Source organism: Solanum stenotomum, chromosome 5 (genome assembly GCF_019186545.1).
Source record: "Solanum stenotomum isolate F172 chromosome 5, ASM1918654v1, whole genome shotgun sequence".
Taxonomy (NCBI): Eukaryota; Viridiplantae; Streptophyta; class Magnoliopsida; order Solanales; family Solanaceae; genus Solanum; species Solanum stenotomum.
The window spans coordinates 44,995,741-45,017,143 of NC_064286.1; the positions used below are offsets into that span (position 1 = coordinate 44,995,741).

The 21,403-nt window shown below is 33.6% G+C and overlaps 1 protein-coding gene across 1 annotated transcript; it reads left to right on the top strand.

Moving 5' to 3' along the window:
• The first annotated feature begins 2,146 nt into the window (after positions 1–2,146).
• On the top strand, positions 2,147–19,998 carry LOC125865895 (glycine-rich RNA-binding protein-like). The gene is made up of 2 exons (XM_049546160.1): positions 2,147–2,281; positions 19,430–19,998. Exons 1-2 carry the CDS (start codon positions 2,171–2,173, stop codon positions 19,811–19,813), a joined length of 495 nt encoding a protein of 164 aa, XP_049402117.1. The 5' UTR covers positions 2,147–2,170; the 3' UTR covers positions 19,814–19,998.
• The last annotated feature ends 1,405 nt before the right edge of the window (positions 19,999–21,403 follow it).

Genomic DNA, 21,403 nt, shown 5'->3' on the forward strand with positions numbered 1-21,403 from the left:
AGATGAATGTCACACCCTGCAAAGATAATAAAGTATAATTTTTTTAAGTTATTATAGTATAAACAAAAAGAACAAAACACTCTCTTAATTGTATCAAGTAAATTTCAGATTTATTTAATTTTATATGGTTGCTTGTTTAACAATTTCTACTACAACAATCTATTTGATCCTAATAGTTCATTTTCCGTAATTATCAAAAAATAGTTGCATAGATTATTTTTTAATAACGTAAAATAAGTTATGGCTAAATAGATTTTTCGACACTTTTTATTGTTTTAATACACAAATAAATACAAGAAAATAAGAAACTTGGCAAATGTTTTCGTAAGCAATTACAAAATAGAACTTTCACTGGTCCACCACGATATTCATACATCTCTCATATTATTTTCTCACTATTTGTGTCATATAAAAATAATGATTAAAAAAAGAAGATGAACATGAAAGCACTTACTGATCTGCAAAAGGATAATCTCACATGAATGAAACTAATCTTGCTTAATTGATAATCTTCTCTTTATATATATATATATATATATATATTGTCGCTGGTAACATTATATTTTCATATAATCTGCAGTGAAAAAGTAAATAGATAGTTGAAAGAAAACAATAATTTACGATGAACCGATTATATGAGTAATTATAATCAATAATGAAAAAATAATATATTACTTTGTGTTCTTGGTAACATCACATATCTATGTGATCTGCAATAAGAAATTTAAACGAAATTACTATATTTTTTTCACGAAGAACAAATTATTACGTAATTACAATTTATCATCCTTATCAATAATCAACAATGAAAATTCATTGTACAATTTTTAGAAATACTTGTGATGAAAAATTAAATAGTAAATTTGTTTGGTAAACATTGAACACCAACCAAAAGCATGGTTAAACAACTACTTGTACTTGCTCATGTTTCGACTCCTCTGAAAAATCAATAAAAAGATAATTTTAAACAATTAACCTGTAAACAATTAAAATTCATTGCTTAAGGTAAATAAATATGAAGATAAAAATAAAATATTGCAATGCTAAATAAAGAGAATAAAGGAAGAGATATAAAATGAATAAATAGGAATAATGAGAAAGTAGTTCAGAAAGAAAAATAAAGGAATTGTGTCAGAATCATGAAATATTGCATTATTATGTAGTAGAATTTTGAAATGTTGCATTATCTTTTTCATTAAAGGATTGCAATTAAGTGAATATAGTTTTTTAATAAAATTTTGTAACTATTTTTTCCATAATTAAGCACACTAATTATGGAGAAGTAAATGTTGATTATGGAGAATCAAATGAGAGTTAAAACATGAGATAAAAGATGCAATTAAAAATCAGCAAAACTGATAGCCTTTTGGGGTTCTTTATTTTAAGAAAGTTATATTTGATCATTAATTAATAATTAATAATATAATTGTATAAAAAATAGAATGCCTAAATTCTAAGAAAATAGATAAATACCCTTTCTGATCATTGAGGCATGCCACATCAGCGGGATGAAGATACTCCTTTATATATATATATATATATATATATATATATATGATATGATATGATTGATATATTTTTGATAGTTTTCACAACTTATGAGAGTTGTAATATAAATATACTACAACTCATGTTCAATTCTACTTTTTATTAAACTAAAATTGGATCAATAAGTATTGGTAGCTTTGTAATAGTGTATTTATACTTTGTAGTTTGTTATGAATTTTTATTTATTTGGTATAAAATTATATAAAGAATTGATATAATTTTGATAATTTTGTTAAAATCTTGAAATGTCATTGAACTATGAAAAATTATCTAAAAAAGTTATTAAACTTTATTTTGTATCAATAAAATCACCCAAATTACATATCAAAACATGATTTTATATCATTAGTTCATCTCAGATAACCAAACGGGGTAATTTCTATTAACAGTATGTGATCAAAATGACTGTTAATCAACAATTTTAAGTTTTAACTAGTGGTAGCCACAAGTAGTTATCCATTAGCGTCGCAATCGGTAACAAACTAGCACTTCTAGTGCTCTGTGCACATAAAATTAAGGGTGAAAGCAAAAAAGTAGTCTCCTTGGCCTATAAAAGCCAGCATTTTGTACCCAGAAAATGCACATCAACTCATCTTGTCTATTGAATTAAAATTGAAAAAGAATGTCTGCTGAGGTTGAATACAGATGCTTCGTAGGTGGGCTCGCATGGGCTACCAATGATAGAACCCTAGAAGAAGCTTTTTCTCAGTACGACAATGTGGTCGACTCCAAGGTCCGTTTGTTGCACAATAGAGATCAGATCCGATACCATTTTATTTTGACTTCGTTGATCACCTCATCTCTTTACTCTCTCTGTTACTATTGTCGCGCCCCGTTTTTCGCAAAACGGGTTTTGGTGCTCGACATATCAACTCTTTTGGGCTTTGGGTTGATTGAAGAGTCGCCACCTAACGAATTAAGGCGCGTTAGGGCACCTATCTAACCTAGCTAATTCTAACTAAGGTCTACGAACCAGAGATCAGGGTAAGAGTTCAAATTACCTCGAAGGAAAGGTGTTAGGCATCCCTCGAGGTCCACAAATGTGGGTCCCGGCCGTATCTTATGCAATTTATGTGGGGGTTACAGGTAGCAGTTAAGGTCACTTCATTTATTATTTATTTAATTAGCATGCTAACTAGGTGATAACTAATATTAAACAATTAAGATCACTTAAATTATTAATTTAATAAATTAAGCATGCAAAACTAGGTGATAACAACATTAAGCAATTAAGGGCACTTAAATTATTTTAGTTAATTAGATAGACATGCGAGACTAAGTGATAATATAATAAATAAATATTAAACAATAAGGAGATAAGCGAGGAGATAGAAATTACACAAATAGATAAGCAAATAATTTTTATTTTTTATTAAACTACCCCAAATAAATATAATTATTATAAACATATAAAAGGGAAAAGGAAAGGGAGACTCTGAAGGACTTTAGGATCAGCACTCGACTTTCTTATTTCGGTCGGCTTCTCGTAGGGACAGACAAAATCAAGTTTTGTCATTTAGACCGAGTCGATGTCATCATCTCCATAGGGCCTAAACTACCCCTACCCCACCACCGCATGCTTTACGTCTCTAAAAGGTGCCTATCTTCCCCGTTTAAGGTCCAAGAGGCATTGGATTGTTACTAGGATGGGTTTAGACAAAAGATAAAATCTTAATAGGCCCACCTAGACACCAAGTCAAACAAGTTGGACGATCGTTTAGCACGTAAGGTCTCATATTGGCCTCTAGATTTTAATTTAAACATGCTAGCAAACACACATAGAATGAAGGTCTCATGTTTAGTGTGGGCATATAAACAGGCAGCATAACAATGCTACAACAACAAAAATAACTCAAGTAGGGGGGCAAGATTATTACAGAGCAGATTTAATTAAATTATTGGTTAGATTAATTAGGACAAATTATTTAAATAGGAACATGTGGGCAGAAACAATTAAAACAGTAGCAGATATTTTATAAATTTATCTCAACAGGACAGATTCAAAACATGCAGGGAATGACTTATTATTTCTATTTTTTAAAATGACAGCAGGTAATTTATTTGCAGAAATCAGTTAACAATAGGCAGAGAAATATTCACATTAGTTTTGTTTATATTATTAAACGTGCTGGAAATTATTTAATGATACCTATTGACATGATTTCTAGGTGTTTTAAGAATATTGCATATAACCTATAGACAAAATATTATAAATAAATAAGACAACTCTACAACCTATAGACATGATTTCTAGATAAGAAAAAAGAAGTAGCTCGAAACCTCTATGCATAATTTTACACCCAAATAATGTATTAAAAATTATCTAACTCCTATAGGCATGGTATCTAAGTGCACAAGTTGAGATTTATTTTCTTAGGCATGTGTTAGAACTATTTAAACCTATATGCATAAATACTACACTCAAATAAAATGTTATAAAATTATTTAAATCCCTATTGACATATTTTAAAAATGGCAGAATTCTTAAAAAAAATTAAGACAATAATCACACGTTGTTCATTTTATTATATTGAGTAGCTTAAATTGAGTAAGTGAAGCAAGGAGCAGCCATACATTATTTTAGGCATTATTAATTTAAGAGGGCAATCATATAAGTTGTCTAAAGCAAATTATGATGGGTAGTTAAAGTATTTAATTACATAATTAATTTTACACTAAAAGTGGACAAGCGACAGATAACTTATTTTATTTTAGACCAATCTTGAGTGAAATTATTAGAATAGGAACGATTTTCATCTAAACATAATCCTATAGGCATGCTTTCTACCTTCATATAACATATAAAAAAAAACAATTAACAAAATATCTTCAACATATAAATTCCAATTTTAAATACAAATTTAATTATTTAAAGATCCCATGAGCAATGAATGTTATAGAATTTTTTATTATTATTTTATTACAACACTTTTTATAACACACGCATAATTTATTTAGTTATTTAAACACATAGACATGGCTTCTAAAAAAAGCAGAAAAATAATTCCAAGTATTATGACAAATTTCACAATCTTATTTATTTATTTAAAGGAACTAGTTGAACAAAGAGCCGACACATCATTTTATTTATTAATAATTAAGATGATGGATGATATATTACAATAACCCATAATATTATAATAACCAATTAAAAAAAAAACCAACCAACTTTCAAAACTATAATTAAAGGTTAAATAGATGATCAAGACAATGACATATTATTTATTTTAATTGGATCTAAAACATATTTGTAAATAAAAAGGACTAACAAACAAATCAACAAACTTGTAAGCATAGTCAATAAAATAAACAAGTAGCACGTAATTCCCCTCCCCCTTTAGACGATCCCCAAATTATTTCATATAATATTAAAGAGTTAGAGTTATACAAATATTACAAATCGAAATAAAAAACAAATGACTAAAATATGAGTTAGAGTTATACAAATATTACAAATCGAAATAAAAAACAAATGACTAAAATATACAACATTAAAATAAACTTAAATACAACAACTCATCCGAAATTCTTCTAGGAGACTCTTCAACATCTTGAACTCTAAGTTCAAAACCTGCTAAAAGGGATAAAGTAACACATACATATAATAGCAAAATACTAGCAACATCAAATATTCATAGCAACAAATTTACTTTCATAACTAAGCAAGACACATAAGAAATCCAATAAAGAGCGACTATAGACATATTGTTACACATTGAAAGAGAGGAACGAAAACTAAATCGGATGCTCCCTTGTATTCGACTAAACACATAACAATGCAAACAATGCTAAAAGTTAAACTAGTAAAAGGATACTAACCAGTTATGCAAAATTAGATATCAGCAATGAAGTTATTTGAATGGAAATGTCAGATCCAAAACAACAACACAACAATAAGAGACAAAGAGAGATCCTAAGCTTTACTAGAGTTCTTATTTTCTTTTATGAGTAGCTATAAATTTTATTCTTAAAGCAAGTAAGTATGTGCCAAATCCCTAGATGTGAGAGTGTTTTTATTCATGTATGAGTAATGTGAGAGGTGTAAGCAATGTGAGAGTCTCCTTTCCGTGTGTAAGATTGAGTGGAAGAGTGTTCTCTCTGTTATAAGGAATTATGAGCCTTATTTATATACAAAAGGGAGGGCACAACATAAAAGGAAAAGAAATAATTAAGGAGACATTTAGAATTAGTTTTCCTTATTTTAAAGGAGAGCCAAAATTAGACTTATTTTAATTTATTGTCTACCAAATATAAGCAAGTAAGAAAATCTGGTTAAGCTTTAATTAAGGTGAGAAATATTCACTAACATATATTTTTCTTGTTAAGAAGGAAACAAAAAATCAGCCTTATTTTGATTTATTTTTACCAAGTATAAACAAGAAATCTGCCCACTTAATTAAGGTAAAGGAAATCGATTACTAATAATACACCATGTAAAACAAGCTAGGAAAGAGTAAATTTAGACGGTAAATTGATATACTTAAACAGATAGACATAATTATTTAAGGAAGGAGGGGATTACATTCAGATTTGTTCATATATCACAATATTTTAACACAATCAAATAAATCATAAATTGATACGAAATATATATGATAAGATCAACATTAATCAGCAAGCGAATGGCACCGAATTAGCACATTGCATCAATTTAAGGTAACTTTAAGGAATATAATCAAAATTACTATATTAAGAACAATTTCATAAGCATCACTCGATTAACTAATCATCGCATACAAAGGGAATAAAAGTTGGACCAAATTTGCAGCATATTAATTAGAGAGGATAATCAATTGAAAAGCAGAGGTCAGCAATTCCGAATCAAGAACATACTAATTATAGTTCCTTCTACAGATCATCAAATTACACAGAAACCGACAATATAGACATAAGAACAATCAAACATCAGCGAATTATAGCAAAACATGCTTAAGGTTATAAAAATAACCACTTAGCCTTCTGTGAAGAAATTCAAAGCATCCGTTAATCTCATGCATAGAAAATACCTTTCCATTAAACATATCGAGGACCAATAATTGAGACTGTTAAGGGATGAATAATAATTAATTGAGAAGAAACAAACCTGGACGGATCTGTCCAGATCCGTCATTTATCCAACACTAAATTCAAATTTTATACCACTGCTGACCAGAGCTTGCTCTCCATTACAACTGCTGCTGGTTTGAACCTCGCCAGAGAAGTAGAGGGCATGTTGTTGTTTCCGTCGACTACTGCTGCTTGCTTTTCAGGCTGCTGGTCGGAGTTGGTGGCCGGCGCTGCTCATCGGGGCTCACTGGTAGCTGGTTGGAACTGTTGGTTGGTGGTCCTCGCCGGAAAAAGGACAGAGAGGAGGTGCCGATTTGGCCTCCTGCAGCTGCTGGTCGGACAGCAGCCTTCTCTGCTTGCTTCGTCCGAAAGCAGAGTGAGGAGGGGGAGAAAGGGAGGAAGAGAGGAAGAGAGGAAGAGGAGAAAGGAGAGGTTCGCCTCCGATGGCTTTCGCCGGAAAAAATGGCGAGGAGGAGGGAGGTGCGGCGTTTAGGGAGAGTTGAGAGGAAGAGGAGGAATGAAAGTTTTTTTAGGGTTTCTTTTGGAGTCTTTAGGTATTAAAATAGGAAGGTTGTGGGAGATTAGATCTGAACCGTAGGATTAGTTTAAGTCAGCGGCTAGGATTTAACTTAAAAGACGGACGGATGAGATTAAACCATTTGAAATATGAAATTTGAATAAGAATAGGCTAAAATTGAAATAGAATGGCTATAATTGAAATGAAAGGTGGTTACGATTAAACTAAAAAATGAAATTGAATAGGCTAGAATTGAAAGGAATTAGAATAAAATAGGCTAACATTTAAATGATTTAAAGGAAGTTTAAGGAAATGCTATTCCATTAATAAAATACTACACATGTTTAAAATATTTTCATGTAATTAGACACATTTAATATTTTAAAATATTTAAATAAAGTAATTATTTTGAGTTTAGCTATCAATAAAAATAATTTAATAATAATTACAATAATTTATATAAATCAAGCATGATAAAAAAAAATATTTTTTAGACAAAATCAATTAAAATTCTAAACTCGAAATATTTTAAAAACACGTATTTAATCGAATAGCATTTCAAAAAGGGTCAGAGGTCGGTCAAAATTGGGTGTCAACAGCTGCCCCTTGGTTGCTTGAGAATGAAGGATGAATTGTTGGGCAACCAACGTTGACTTAGTAACCGATTTTGTCCGACCAACGAGAGATGTCAGTGGAATCAATTGAAATTACGTAGAGTTGAAAAGGGGTACGATCGAGACTTTGGTATTAAGCCGTCTACATATCTTTGGTTATACGAGAATCAGGTCGTGTGTAGTTCTAGACTCAGGAGCAGACGAAACTCCTAAGAATTGAAATGAGCGGTACGGTATTCGAACGGGAACGATATTGGCTTGAATGGATAAGATTAGAGTACCATGAAAGACATGACAGAGAGATTTTCCAGCTTAAGCGCGAAGGAACCGATGAGAAACGATAATATGAGTAGCCAAGGGTTAATTGAAAAGCGGTAATATAAGTAGCAAAGAATTCGATAGGGTCTTTGTTGTGATAGATGTAAGCACGATAATTGTAGCCGAAAGGGAGATTGATCTTGCCTGCAAAATGTTAGTCTCTGCAAATCTGTAGCTTATAATATTATTAGAGCAAATATATATCAGATAAATGGTAGGTGTAAACATGATGCAATTTCCCATATCGACAATGATGTTTGCCATAAGACTATGAAAATGATGTCTTAGGCTATGATGTCTAGGGCCATGATACGCAAAAATTATATACTCAGGTCATGAAATATTGTTTGCGGGCCATGAAAATGATGCCTTTAGACTATGACACCTTTGGATCATGATAAGCAGAAAAGTAAATCCTTAGGCCATGATATGATGTCTGCCGGCCATGAAAAATGATGCCTTTAGGCCATGACGCCTTAGGAATATGAGCAATGAGTAAAGAAAGCGCATCTGTAATTCGAGCATTTGTTGATACTTGTAGCTTGTTTGGAGTTTATTCGGACATATGCAATTCTTGAGCACAATGCAATATCGGGCACAATGCAACCTCGGGCTCAATGTAATATCGGGCACAATGCAATATCGGGCACATGCAAATTCGGGCTCAATGCAATCTCGGGCACATGCAGATGATGTAATTCTCGGGCACATGCAGATCTCGGGCATAATGCAATCTCGGGCACATGCAATATCGGGCACAATGCAATCTTCGGGCACATGCAGATGATGTAATTCTCGGGCACAATGCAATCTCGGGCATAATGCAATCTCGGGCACATGCAATATCGGGCACAATGCAATATCGGGCACATGCAATATCGGGCACAATGCAATTCTCGGGCACATGCAATGATGTAATTCTCGGGTACATGCAGATCTCGGTCACAATGCAATCTCGGGCATAATGCAATCTCGGGCACATACAATATCGGGCACAATGCAATTCTCGGGCACATGCAATATCAGGCACATGCAATGATGATTGGAGGTATAGACCTTCGTCTTATTGAAAAGATTAAGTGTCATTTGTTGACGAATTCAGAATATTGTAGCTTTGACCCTTCGTCCTATTGTAAGGAGTGAGTGCAGCTGCATGTTGATTTGTCAGGCTTGATATGAAGTAGCTTGATTCTTTCGTCTGATTGGAAAGATGTACCAATAATTAGCGATTTGTCAGGCTCAAAATAACTTGGTCCTTCATGCATGTTAGAAGGATAGGGCGCCGTTTATTGGCAATTTGTCGAGCTCAAAATAACTTGGTCCTTCATCTTGTCAGAAGGATAGTATGCCATTTGACTGACAATTTAGGCTCAGTATAGAGTAATTTGGTCTTTCATCACGTCGGAAGGACAATATGCCATTTGACTGGCGATTTAGGCTCAGTATAGAGTAATTTGGTCCTTTATCACGTCGGAAGGACAATATGTCATTTGACTGGCGATTGTCGGGTTCAAAATAACTTGATCCTTCATACTGTTGGAAGGATAGTATGTCATTTGACTGGTGATTGAGATCAGTATAGCTGAGTTTGGTCCTTCGCCATTGATTAGCGAATTGTCGGATATATCGGCACATTGATCCTTCAAGTAGTGTTGAAGTTGCTTCTTGTATATGTACCTGTTTTTTCTGCATTCAAAGAAAAATAGTTAGTTAAGGGGAGGTTGATCTGTATCCCAGATTCGACGTAGCATGCTCCTTTGACGTCTGCTAGAATGTCTTTTGTAGTGTTTGCCAAAATTTTTGAGGTCCCCTCAAAATTTTCTGCCCCAGTGTAGAACTTCTGTTGTTCTGTTGTAGATGTAGAGTTGTGAATTTTTGAGAGGATCTCAAAAATTCTGTTCCAGTCTTGATTTACAAGAAAATATGTCTTTGAAAGAATTTTTGAAACTCTTTCAAAAATTTTGCCCCAGTATCGAGATTTAGCAAGGAGAATGCTCTTGGGCAGAATTTTTGAGACCCTCTCAAAAATTCTGCCCCAGTTACACAGTCCAAGGGGGAAAATGAGATTTTTATTATGATAAGACCGAACTCCAAAGGAGCGCCTACGTATCCCCTCTTAAACGGGAATCAGGTCTGACGTAGTTCCAAATACAAAGAGCATAGTTCAAGACATTAAACAGAGCATATAGCAACAGCCAAAAGATAGATTCTAACCAAACTTTATTTTCCATATGCTAACATGGGTATCTTCCTTGTCAGAGCTTGACGAAACATGAATGTAGAGAACTTAAGCTTAAATGGCGTAAGCCTTTATTGGAAAGTGCTTCAAAAGACCTTCAACATGTTTTCTGTTGGGATTTCTTTGGTGCAAAGTCCTCAAAGCATATGATTTTGGTATCAATCAATTGTTGAATCTTGTCTTTCAGATCACAACATTCTACTATGGTATGTCCTTTCATTCATGAGTGGTAAGCGCAACCCTTAGAAATTTCAATCCACCTTCCACGTGTGTTCATCCTTATTTCACTGACAGGGGCGATGTGAGCAACAATCCTCAACTTTTCATAGAATTTATCCATGGGCTCAGTCAAAGGAGTGTACATTTTGATGGGCCTTTTCTCCACGTTGAATAGATTTTTGTGAATATGTTTTTGAGTGAGGGTTTTGACATTGTGAACAGGATAAATAGGCTTTTGATATGGTAGAGGAGGCCTTTGGGATGGAGGTATTTGATATGGAGGCATTTGAAGTGGTGCACAATACCAAGGAACTTGGTGTAGAGGTGTTTGATATTGAGGAGCGTGTAAGGGAGGACTCAGCAGGCTCGGAGTAAGATATGGAGGTCTGGAACCATAAGCATGATATTGAGGAGGATATGGGTAATTTGAAATGTGAGTGTTCTCTAGAGGCATTTGAATGGAGCTTGGTTGATTTTGAGAAGTGGGGTAAGTTGGTGGAGGATGAGAAATAGGGTGAGTGAGTGGAGGGTTGCCTTGGAGAGTGACTTGACTTGTGACAGGCGACTTATCTATGTTTGTCTCTAGAGTGGGATCGACAGAGAGTAACATCTTGGCCCACCCGCGCATATCAGACACTTCTTCTTCTAGTTCCATTATTTTCTTTTTCAGGCTTGAGACCAACTCATCTGAAGGATGCTTCTTTTCAATAGTCTTACTCATAACCTTCTCATTAGTCGCTTTTCTCTTCCCTTTGTGGTTCTCATATGGAAGAGAAGGAAGAGCTTCCTTTGATCGCGTATGGTAAACCATGGTCTACAGATCAACCATTAGAGAAGGGTAAAATAAAAGTAAAATCAAAAGAAAACCCAAGTTAAAGCGTTGCATTAATTGAGATAACAAACACATTGTTTTAAGATAAACGCCCTAAATGCACAGAGCCTCGTTGAGCCAGAGGTAGGCATAAGACGACATATATGTGATGCACAATGATTAATTCAAGCCTTATTTGCCAATTGGAGTTTAGAGTTAGAGAAATAAAACGATCTTCATATATTATAAAATTCGAACAATACATCATAATTGAAAAACAAAAAACTGAATTAAACTAAGGGAAAGAGGTAACAAATGGGAAAGTCATCCTAAATTCTGAAAATCTTGAAGATATTGGTTCCAAGAGCTTGGCGCCAATTGACTTCTTGTACAGGGAGTGACTTCATTCTTGATCTTCAACATGTTGCGTGCCCATATGTTTTCCCTTTCATCAGTGAGCCTATAGTATCCTTCCTCACTCACATCTCTGTCTTTGACCTCTTTTAGGATCCATATGTAATACTCACGTGTGCATAAGGCCTGTCGTGCACCCATAGGAATGGTTAACACTCACTCCCATCTTCGAAGTATGATGTGGACTTGGGGTTTATCTAATCCAAATTCATACTTAAACTGCTCCATGTCAGACCAGAGTGGTATTACCTGAGTTCGCCCAAATTGGCGGAGTACTCGAAGAGGAGTGTATGGTTGAACACCTTTTAAGCCAATAAGCTCAATGAAGTATCGGTCATCACCTCTTACTATTGCATGAGAGGTGGACAACCAATGGAGCTTCCATTGGATGCGGTAGCTCTCGAGCTTTGTCAAGAATATCTGCCAGTCTACGAATCCTACAGGGGCGGTGAAAGCTACCATTCGTCTTGGATGATTGTCAATCTTATTGCCGTAACCTAGAAAGATGTCTACAATGTCAGACCGCATGTAGAATTGTTCAATAGCCCATAATTGCAACAATATGTTGTATCCTTCGAAAAATATTCGACCATCGACTCATGCTGACAGACTCTTCATATTTCATCCAAGATCATGGGTACTAGGGTCTTCCTAGGTTCGCCCTCTCTTTGGGCTAAATCTCGAACCACATAACTCAAGAGTGTGTCAATCTTTCCCCTTATCTTAGGAAAAACCAGGGATCCTAATAGGGCAATGGCAAAGGCATTTAGGCGATATGTTTCCCATTCTTCGACAGAGCACTCAAACTCATCAATAAAAAAATAGTAACTATCCACTCGGCCAAAGCATGAATACAGAAAGTCGAAATGAATCCACCCAAGGTCTAAAGAAGGTAAGGTTGGATTTGACCTTATTCCGAGACTTTGTAAGAACTCCCTTGATGATGGCTTATATGGTACTATCATTTCACACTCGTGGTATGGCATGTTAATGAAACCACTTATCTCCTCAATCGTTGGTGCCAAGTCAAAATCCAAAAATTTGAAGAGTATCATCACATGTCCCAGAACTCCAGCAAGGCCCTAATCAAGTGAGGGTTTGGTATGACAAAGATGAGGTAAGTAAGACCGCCCAACAACTGTCGAATCTCTCTTTCATGGCCTCTTTTGATATCCGTCCACCAGCTCCTTAACTTGTAGTTTACATCTACGACCATTTGCGGGTGTAGGGAGTTGAAAATGTCCATGACTTTGCAAACAAAACAACAAACGATTTCTAAACTCCATTTTGGCAAATTTGGCTTAATTTAATTATTATGAGTATATTGACACACAATTATGCAATTTGTCTAAAGGGTGTTGGGGCCCTTTAGACGATAATGTGGCTACTAACCATGCGGATTGACACCAAGGGTCAAACCACCTAGGGCTTATGCAATATGTATGACCTAATCAAGATTTCTAAGAGTTGGCTTGACACAGACTTGAAAGGGATTCTATGTGAGAAGGCTCGTGGTTTCACGGTAGTAAAACTATCCGTTTCGTCCACGCATATGTGGACTCTCTATAATTGGGTGTTTGAGGAGAATTGGAGTAGTTGTGGGAGGTGCAAAGGCACAACATCACGGTAACAAAATAAAAAAGGAAGAGGGTCCCAATTGGGGGGAAGTATGAGCAGAATGCCAGTTTATCAAAAGCGATAACAATTAGCATATAAGTGGAAAGCAGTAACATATAGACAGTTTAAAGAAAGCAGTAAATAAATAAATACATGCGTATATAAAAAAGAGTAAACATATAGAAAAATTAAAGGATCAAACAATTAAGGAAATGGGTATGAGATTAAACTTTAAAATACTCAAATAAGGGAAAAGGGAGAGGGTGAAACATGGAAATAAATAAATAAGGGAAAGGGAAAGGGAAAGGGGTGAAGCATGGAAAATAGACAATAAATAAGAAAACAAGTAAACAAGCAAAACTAATAACAACTTAACATGCTAATAACCAAACAAACAATGAAATAACCAAGTAAACCCCATATAAAGCATGAAACACGTAATGATAAAACCTAATATCCCCAGTGGAGTCGTCATTCTGTCGCGCCCCGTTTTTCACAAAATGGGTTTTGGTGCTCGACATATCAACTCTTTTGTGCTTTGGGTTGATTGAAGAGTCGCCACCTAACGAATTAAGGCGCGTTAGGACACCTATTTAACCTAGCTAATTCTAACTAAGGTCTACGAACCAGAGATCAGGGTAAGGGTTCAAATTACCTCGAAGGAAAGGTGTTAGGCATCCCTCGAGGTCCACAAATATGGGTCCCGGCCGTATCTCATGCATTTTATGTGGGGGTTACAGGTAGCAGTTAAGGTCACTTCATTTATTATTTATTTAATTAGCATGCTAACTAGGTGATAACTAATATTAAACAATTAAGATCACTTAAATTATTAATTTAATAAATTAAGCATGCAAAACTAGGTGATAACAACATTAAGCAATTAAGGGCACTTAAATTATTTTAGTTAATTAGATAGACATGCGAGACTAAGTGATAATATAATAAATAAATATAAAACAATAAGAAGATAAGCAAGAAGATAGAAATTACACAAATAGATAAGCAAACTATTTTTTTTAAACTACCCCAAATAAATATAATTATTATAAACATATAAAAGGGAAAAGGAAAGGGAGACTCTAAAGGACTTTAGGATTAGCACTCGACTTTCTTATTTCGGTCGACTTCTCGTAGGGACAGACAAAATCAAGTTTTGTCATTTAGACCGAGTCAATGTCATCATCTCCATAGAGCCTAAACTACCCCTACCCCACCACCGCATGTTTTACGTCTCTAAAAGGTGTCTATCGTCCCCGTTTAAGGTCCAAGAGGCATTGGATTGTTACTAGGATGGGTTTAGACAAAAGATAAAATCTTAATAGGCCCACCTAGACACCAAGTCAAACAAGTTGGACGATCGTTTAGCACGTAAGGTCTCATATTGGCCTCTAGATTTTAATTTAAACATGCTAGCAAACACACATAGAATGAAGGTCTCAAGTTTAGTGTGTGCATATAAACAGGCAGCATAACAATGCTACAACAGCAAAAATAACTCAAGTAGGGGGGCAAGATTATTACAGAGCAGATTTAATTAAATTATTGGTTAGATTAATTATGACAAATTATTTAAATAGGAACATGTGGGCAGAAACAATTAAAACAGTAGCAGATATTTTATAAATTTATCTCAACAGGACAGATTCAAAACATGCGGGGAATGACTTATTATTTCTATTTTTTAAAATGACAGCAGGTAATTTATTTGCAGAAATCAGTTAACAATAGGCAGAGAAATATTCACATTAGTTTTGTTTATATTATTAAACGTGCTGGAAATTATTTAATGATACCTATTGACATGATTTCTAGGTGTTTTAAGAATATTGCATATAACCTATAGACAAAATATTATAAATAAATAAGACAACTCTACAACCTATAGACATGATTTCTAGATAAGAAAAAAGAAGTAGCTCGAAACCTCTATGCATAATTTTACACCCAAATAATGTATTAAAAATTATCTAACTCCTATAGGCATGGTATCTAAGTGCACAAGTTGAGATTTATTTTCTTAGGCATGTGTTAGAACTATTTAAACCTATATGCATAAATACTACACTCAAATAAAATGTTATAAAATTATTTAAATCCCTATTGACATATTTTAAAAATGGCAGAATTCTTAAAAAAAATTAAGACAATAATCACACGTTGTTCATTTTATTATATTGAGTAGCTTAAATTGAGTAAGTGAAGCAAGGAGCAGCCATACATTATTTTAGGCATTATTAATTTAAGAGGGCAATCATATAAGTTGTCTAAAGCAAATTATGATGGGTAGTTAAAGTATTTAATTACATAATTAATTTTACACTAAAAGTGGACAAGCGACAGATAACTTATTTTATTTTAGACCAATCTTGAGTGAAATTATTAGAATAGGAACGATTTTCATCTAAACATAATCCTATAGGCATGCTTTCTACCTTCATATAACATATAAAAAAAAACAATTAACAAAATATCTTCAACATATAAATTCCAATTTTAAATACAAATTTAATTATTTAAAGATCCCATGAGCAATGAATGTTATAGAATTTTTTATTATTATTTTATTACAACACTTTTTATAACACACGCATAATTTATTTAGTTATTTAAACACATAGACATGGCTTCTAAAAAAAGCAGAAAAATAATTCCAAGTATTATGACAAATTTCACAATCTTATTTATTTATTTAAAGGAACTAGTTGAACAAAGAGCCGACACATCATTTTATTTATTAATAATTAAGATGATGGATGATATATTACAATAACCCATAATATTATAATAACCAATTAAAAAAAAAACCGACCAACTTTCAAAACTATAATTAAAGGTTAAATAGATGATCAAGACAATGACATATTATTTATTTTAATTGGATCTAAAACATATTTGTAAATAAAAAGGACTAACAAACAAATCAACAAACTTGTAAGCATAGTCAATAAAATAAACAAGTAGCACGTAATTCCCCTCCCCCTTTAGACGATCCCCAAATTATTTCATATAATATTAAAGAGTTAGAGTTATACAAATATTACAAATCGAAATAAAAAACAAATGACTAAAATATGAGTTAGAGTTATACAAATATTACAAATCGAAATAAAAAACAAATGACTAAAATATACAACATTAAAATAAACTTAAATACAACAACTCATCCGAAATTCTTCTAGGAGACTCTTCAACATCTTGAACTCTAAGTTCAAAACCTGCTAAAAGGGATAAAGTAACACATACATATAATAGCAAAATACTAGCAACATCAAATATTCATAGCAACAAATTTACTTTCATAACTAAGCAAGACACATAAGAAATCCAATAAAGAGCGACTATAGACATATTGTTACACATTGAAAGAGAGGAACGAAAACTAAATCGGATGCTCCCTTGTATTCGACTAAACACATAACAATGCAAACAATGCTAAAAGTTAAACTAGTAAAAGGATACTAACCAGTTATGCAAAATTAGATATCAGCAATGAAGTTATTTGAATGGAAATGTCAGATCCAAAACAACAACACAACAATAAGAGACAAAGAGAGATCCTAAGCTTTACTAGAGTTCTTATTTTCTTTTATGAGTAGCTATAAATTTTATTCTTAAAGCAAGTAAGTATGTGCCAAATCCCTAGATGTGAGAGTGTTTTTATTCATGTATGAGTAATGTGAGAGGTGTAAGCAATGTGAGAGTCTCCTTTCCGTGTGTAAGATTGAGTGGAAGAGTGTTCTCTCTGTTATAAGGAATTATGAGCCTTATTTATATACAAAAGGGAGGGCACAACATAAAAGGAAAAGAAATAATTAAGGAGACATTTAGAATTAGTTTTCCTTATTTTAAAGGAGAGCCAAAATTAGACTTATTTTAATTTATTGTCTACCAAATATAAGCAAGTAAGAAAATCTGGTTAAGCTTTAATTAAGGTGAGAAATATTCACTAACATATATTTTTCTTGTTAAGAAGGAAACAAAAAATCAGCCTTATTTTGATTTATTTTTACCAAGTATAAACAAGAAATCTGCCCACTTAATTAAGGTAAAGGAAATCGATTACTAATAATACACCATGTAAAACAAGCTAGGAAAGAGTAAATTTAGACGGTAAATTGATATACTTAAACAGATAGACATAATTATTTAAGGAAGGAGGGGATTACATTCAGATTTGTTCATATATCACAATATTTTAACACAATCAAATAAATCATAAATTGATACGAAATATATATGATAAGATCAACATTAATCAGCAAGCGAATGGCACCGAATTAGCACATTGCATCAATTTAAGGTAACTTTAAGGAATATAATCAAAATTACTATATTAAGAACAATTTCATAAGCATCACTCGATTAACTAATCATCGCATACAAAGGGAATAAAAGTTGGACCAAATTTGCAGCATATTAATTAGAGAGGATAATCAATTGAAAAGCAGAGGTCAGCAATTCCGAATCAAGAACATACTAATTATAGTTCCTTCTACAGATCATCAAATTACACAGAAACCGACAATATAGACATAAGAACAATCAAACATCAGCAAATTATAGCAAAACATGCTTAAGGTTATAAAAATAACCACTTAGCCTTCTGTGAAGAAATTCAAAGCATCCGTTAATCTCATGCATAGAAAATACCTCTCCATTAAACATATCGAGGACCAATAATTGAGAATGTTAAGGGATGAATAATAATTAATTGAGAAGAAACAGACCTAGACGGATCTGTCCAGATCCGTCATTTATCCAACACTAAATTCAAATTTTATACCACTGCTGACCAGAGCTTGCTCTCCATTACAACTGCTGCTGGTTTGAACCTCGCCAGAGAAGTGGAGGGCATGTTGTTGTTTCCGTCGGCTATTGCTGCTTGCTTTTCAGGCTGCTGGTCGGAGCTGGTGGCCGACGCTGCTCATCGGGGCTCACTGGTAGCTGGTTGGAACTGTTGGTTGGTGGTCCTCGCCGGAAAAAGGACAGAGAGGAGGTGTCGATTTGGCCTCCTGCAGCTGCTGGTCGGACAGCAGCCTTCTCTGCTTGCTTCGTCCGAAAGCAGAAGGAGGGGGAGAAAGGGAGGAAGAGAGGAAGAGAGGAAGAGGAGAAAGGAGAGGTCCGCCTCCGATGGCTTTCGCCGGAAAAAATGGCGAGGAGGAGGGAGGTGCGGCGTTTAGGGAGAGTTGAGAGGAAGAGGAGGAACGAAAGTTTTTTTAGGGTTTCTTTTGGAGTCTTTAGGTATTAAAATAGAAAGGTTGTGGGAGATTAGGTCTGAACCGTAGGATTAGTTTAAATGAGCGGCTAGGATTTAACTTAAAAGACGAACGGATGAGATTAAACTATTTGAAATCTGAAATTTGAATAAGAATAGGCTAAAATTGAAATAGAATGGCTATAATTGAAATGAAAGGTGGTTACGATTAAACTAAAAATTGAAATTGAATAGGCTTGAATTGAAAGTAATTAGAATAAAATAGGCTAACATTTAAATGATTTAAAGGAAGTTTAAGGAAATGCTATTCCATTAATAAAATACTACACATGTTTAAAATATTTTCATGTAATTAGACACATCTAATATTTTAAAATATTTAAATAAAATAATTATTTTGAGTTTAGCTATCGATAAAAATAATTACAATAATTTATATAAATCAAGCATGATAAAAAAAAAAAATTTAGACAAAATCAATTAAAATTCTAAACTCGAAATATTTTAAAAACACGTATTTAATCGAATAGCATTTCAAAAAGGGTCAGAGGTCGGTCAAAATTGGGTGTCAACAACTATGTTACTCTGTTACTCTCTCTTTGTTACTGTTACTATTTGTTACTCTTACCCTTATTCCATTCCTTTATACGGTACGTTACGTTGAAGATTAATCGCTTTTACCTTTCTAATTGCATTTTTTTTCTTTTCAAAATAATTTATGTTCTGATTCATGAAAATCAATTACTAGATCAGTTGTGATTATTTTTGTGTTTATTCATGATCTATGATGTTACAATGCATTTTTAAAAAAATATGTAATTGTGGATATGAATTCTGATCCTTTTATTTACCGATTTGTTTTTTTCAGATTATCAACGATCGCAAAATAGGTAGATCAAGAGGATTTGGTTTTGTTACCTTTACTGATGAGAAATCCATGAGGATCGCAATTGAAGCAATGAATGGCCAGAACCTTGATGGTCGTAACATCACTGTTAACGAAGTTCAATCACGCGGAAGCGGCTGCGGCGACGTTGGTTTCGGAGGTGGCCGACGAGGTGGTGGTGGCGGATACAATGGCGGTGGTGGATACAGTGGTGGTGGCTACGGTCGACGTGAAGGTGGCAATGGTGGTGGTTATGGAGGTGGCCATGACCGCGAATATAGTGGAGGTGGTGATGTTATGGTGATGGTGGATCCCGTTACTCAAGAGGTAGTGGTGCATCAGAAGGAAGCTGGAGGAATTAGGTAGATATAATAAAATTCTGAAATTGGGTTTAATAGTCTAAAATATGTCATAGTTTTGGTTTGGAAACTATGTTTTTGTGTTGGGTTTTTGTTAGTATTGGGGTTTCTTGCTATTGGCTCGTTATGTTACTGTGAGGGATCTATGCAAGGTTCAATCATCAAAGTTATAAATGATCAACCCCTTTTCTATTTGGTGTGTATTCGTTTTTTCACTCCTCCAAATCAATAATTAGAATCGAAAAAAAGCTTATTAATTTACAGATTTTGATAATAGTTTTAATTTTTTTTGTTTATCCGGTTATTAATTTTAATAATTTGAAGTTTGTTTTTAACAAGTGAACCGATAATCAATAGTTAATTTATTTATTATAATTATGTCATTCAATATATGTAGTCTTTGTTTCATACTTTTATTTTTGACAGTTTCTCGGTTATGCTACAAGGTGTGAGTATTTGTTTTGGAGTAATATGCAATTTGTAAACTGATGTGCATAGTTCATTTGGTTTGTCATACATTTTGTCACCTTGTTTCTTAAATCAATAAACAAACCGATAAACCAATAACTTATATCTTAATAGTTCTACAATGCTGTAAAATACAAACTGATAAGCCTATAAATTTAGCTGATAAACTTCAAAACTGAATCGAACCGACCAATATATATGCCTACTTCACCTTTTTAGTCGATTCCAAAAAGAATAACCCATTTTTATATTTTAGTACTCTCCTTCTGTAACTTTACTTGTCACATTTGAACTTAACACTTTTACTATTAAAAAAACAATGATCCACATAATAAAGGTAAAACATGTAAAAAATATATTATTTTTTCTTAATAGGTTATGTTGTGACGAAAAGATGAAAAGGAAAAGCTAAAAATAAAGAACACCAAGTTTATTGTGAAAAAATCCTTCAAACCGAAGGTAACACCCATGGGATAGACAAGATCGAAATTGCTTCACGATAACAATAAGAGGGTTACAAATATTCTTGGCTACACAACAAGTGCCAAAATAGAACAAACAATAGCTACACCAACAAAAGATAAATAGAAAAAAACAACCCAAACTCAACTGCTGTTCGGGATCTAAAACAGGATCCTTCTGATTAACGAATCCAATCTTCACCGTTCAAATCAACCAACAAGATGTAAGGAACACTCGGTCAAAATTTCAGCTCGATCCAACGGTTAGTTATTCAGTAAACACGATCTGAAGATTGTTGATCGGAGAAAAGACTGCAGCAAAAAAATCATTTTTCTTCTCTCTTCTCTCTTGTTTAAAGCTCTCTCAAAAACCTCTTTTATGTCCTAATGTCTTTCAAAGACAATACTAATGAACAATTGAATTATTCTCTCAAAACTATCCTCTATTTATAGAGTTGTGCTTTTCCTTACAAAGCCAAAACCAACTCCTAATAGAATTACAATTCCAATCATTTTCCTAATAAAATTAGAAACCAAATAAGGAGAATAATTTCAATTCTTTTCCAAGTAGGATTACGCCATGGGCCTTTGGCTGGAACATGGGACATAGCCCAACACACTCCCCCTCCACCAAATGGCCAAATGAACTTCAAGTGGAGGAACTCTTG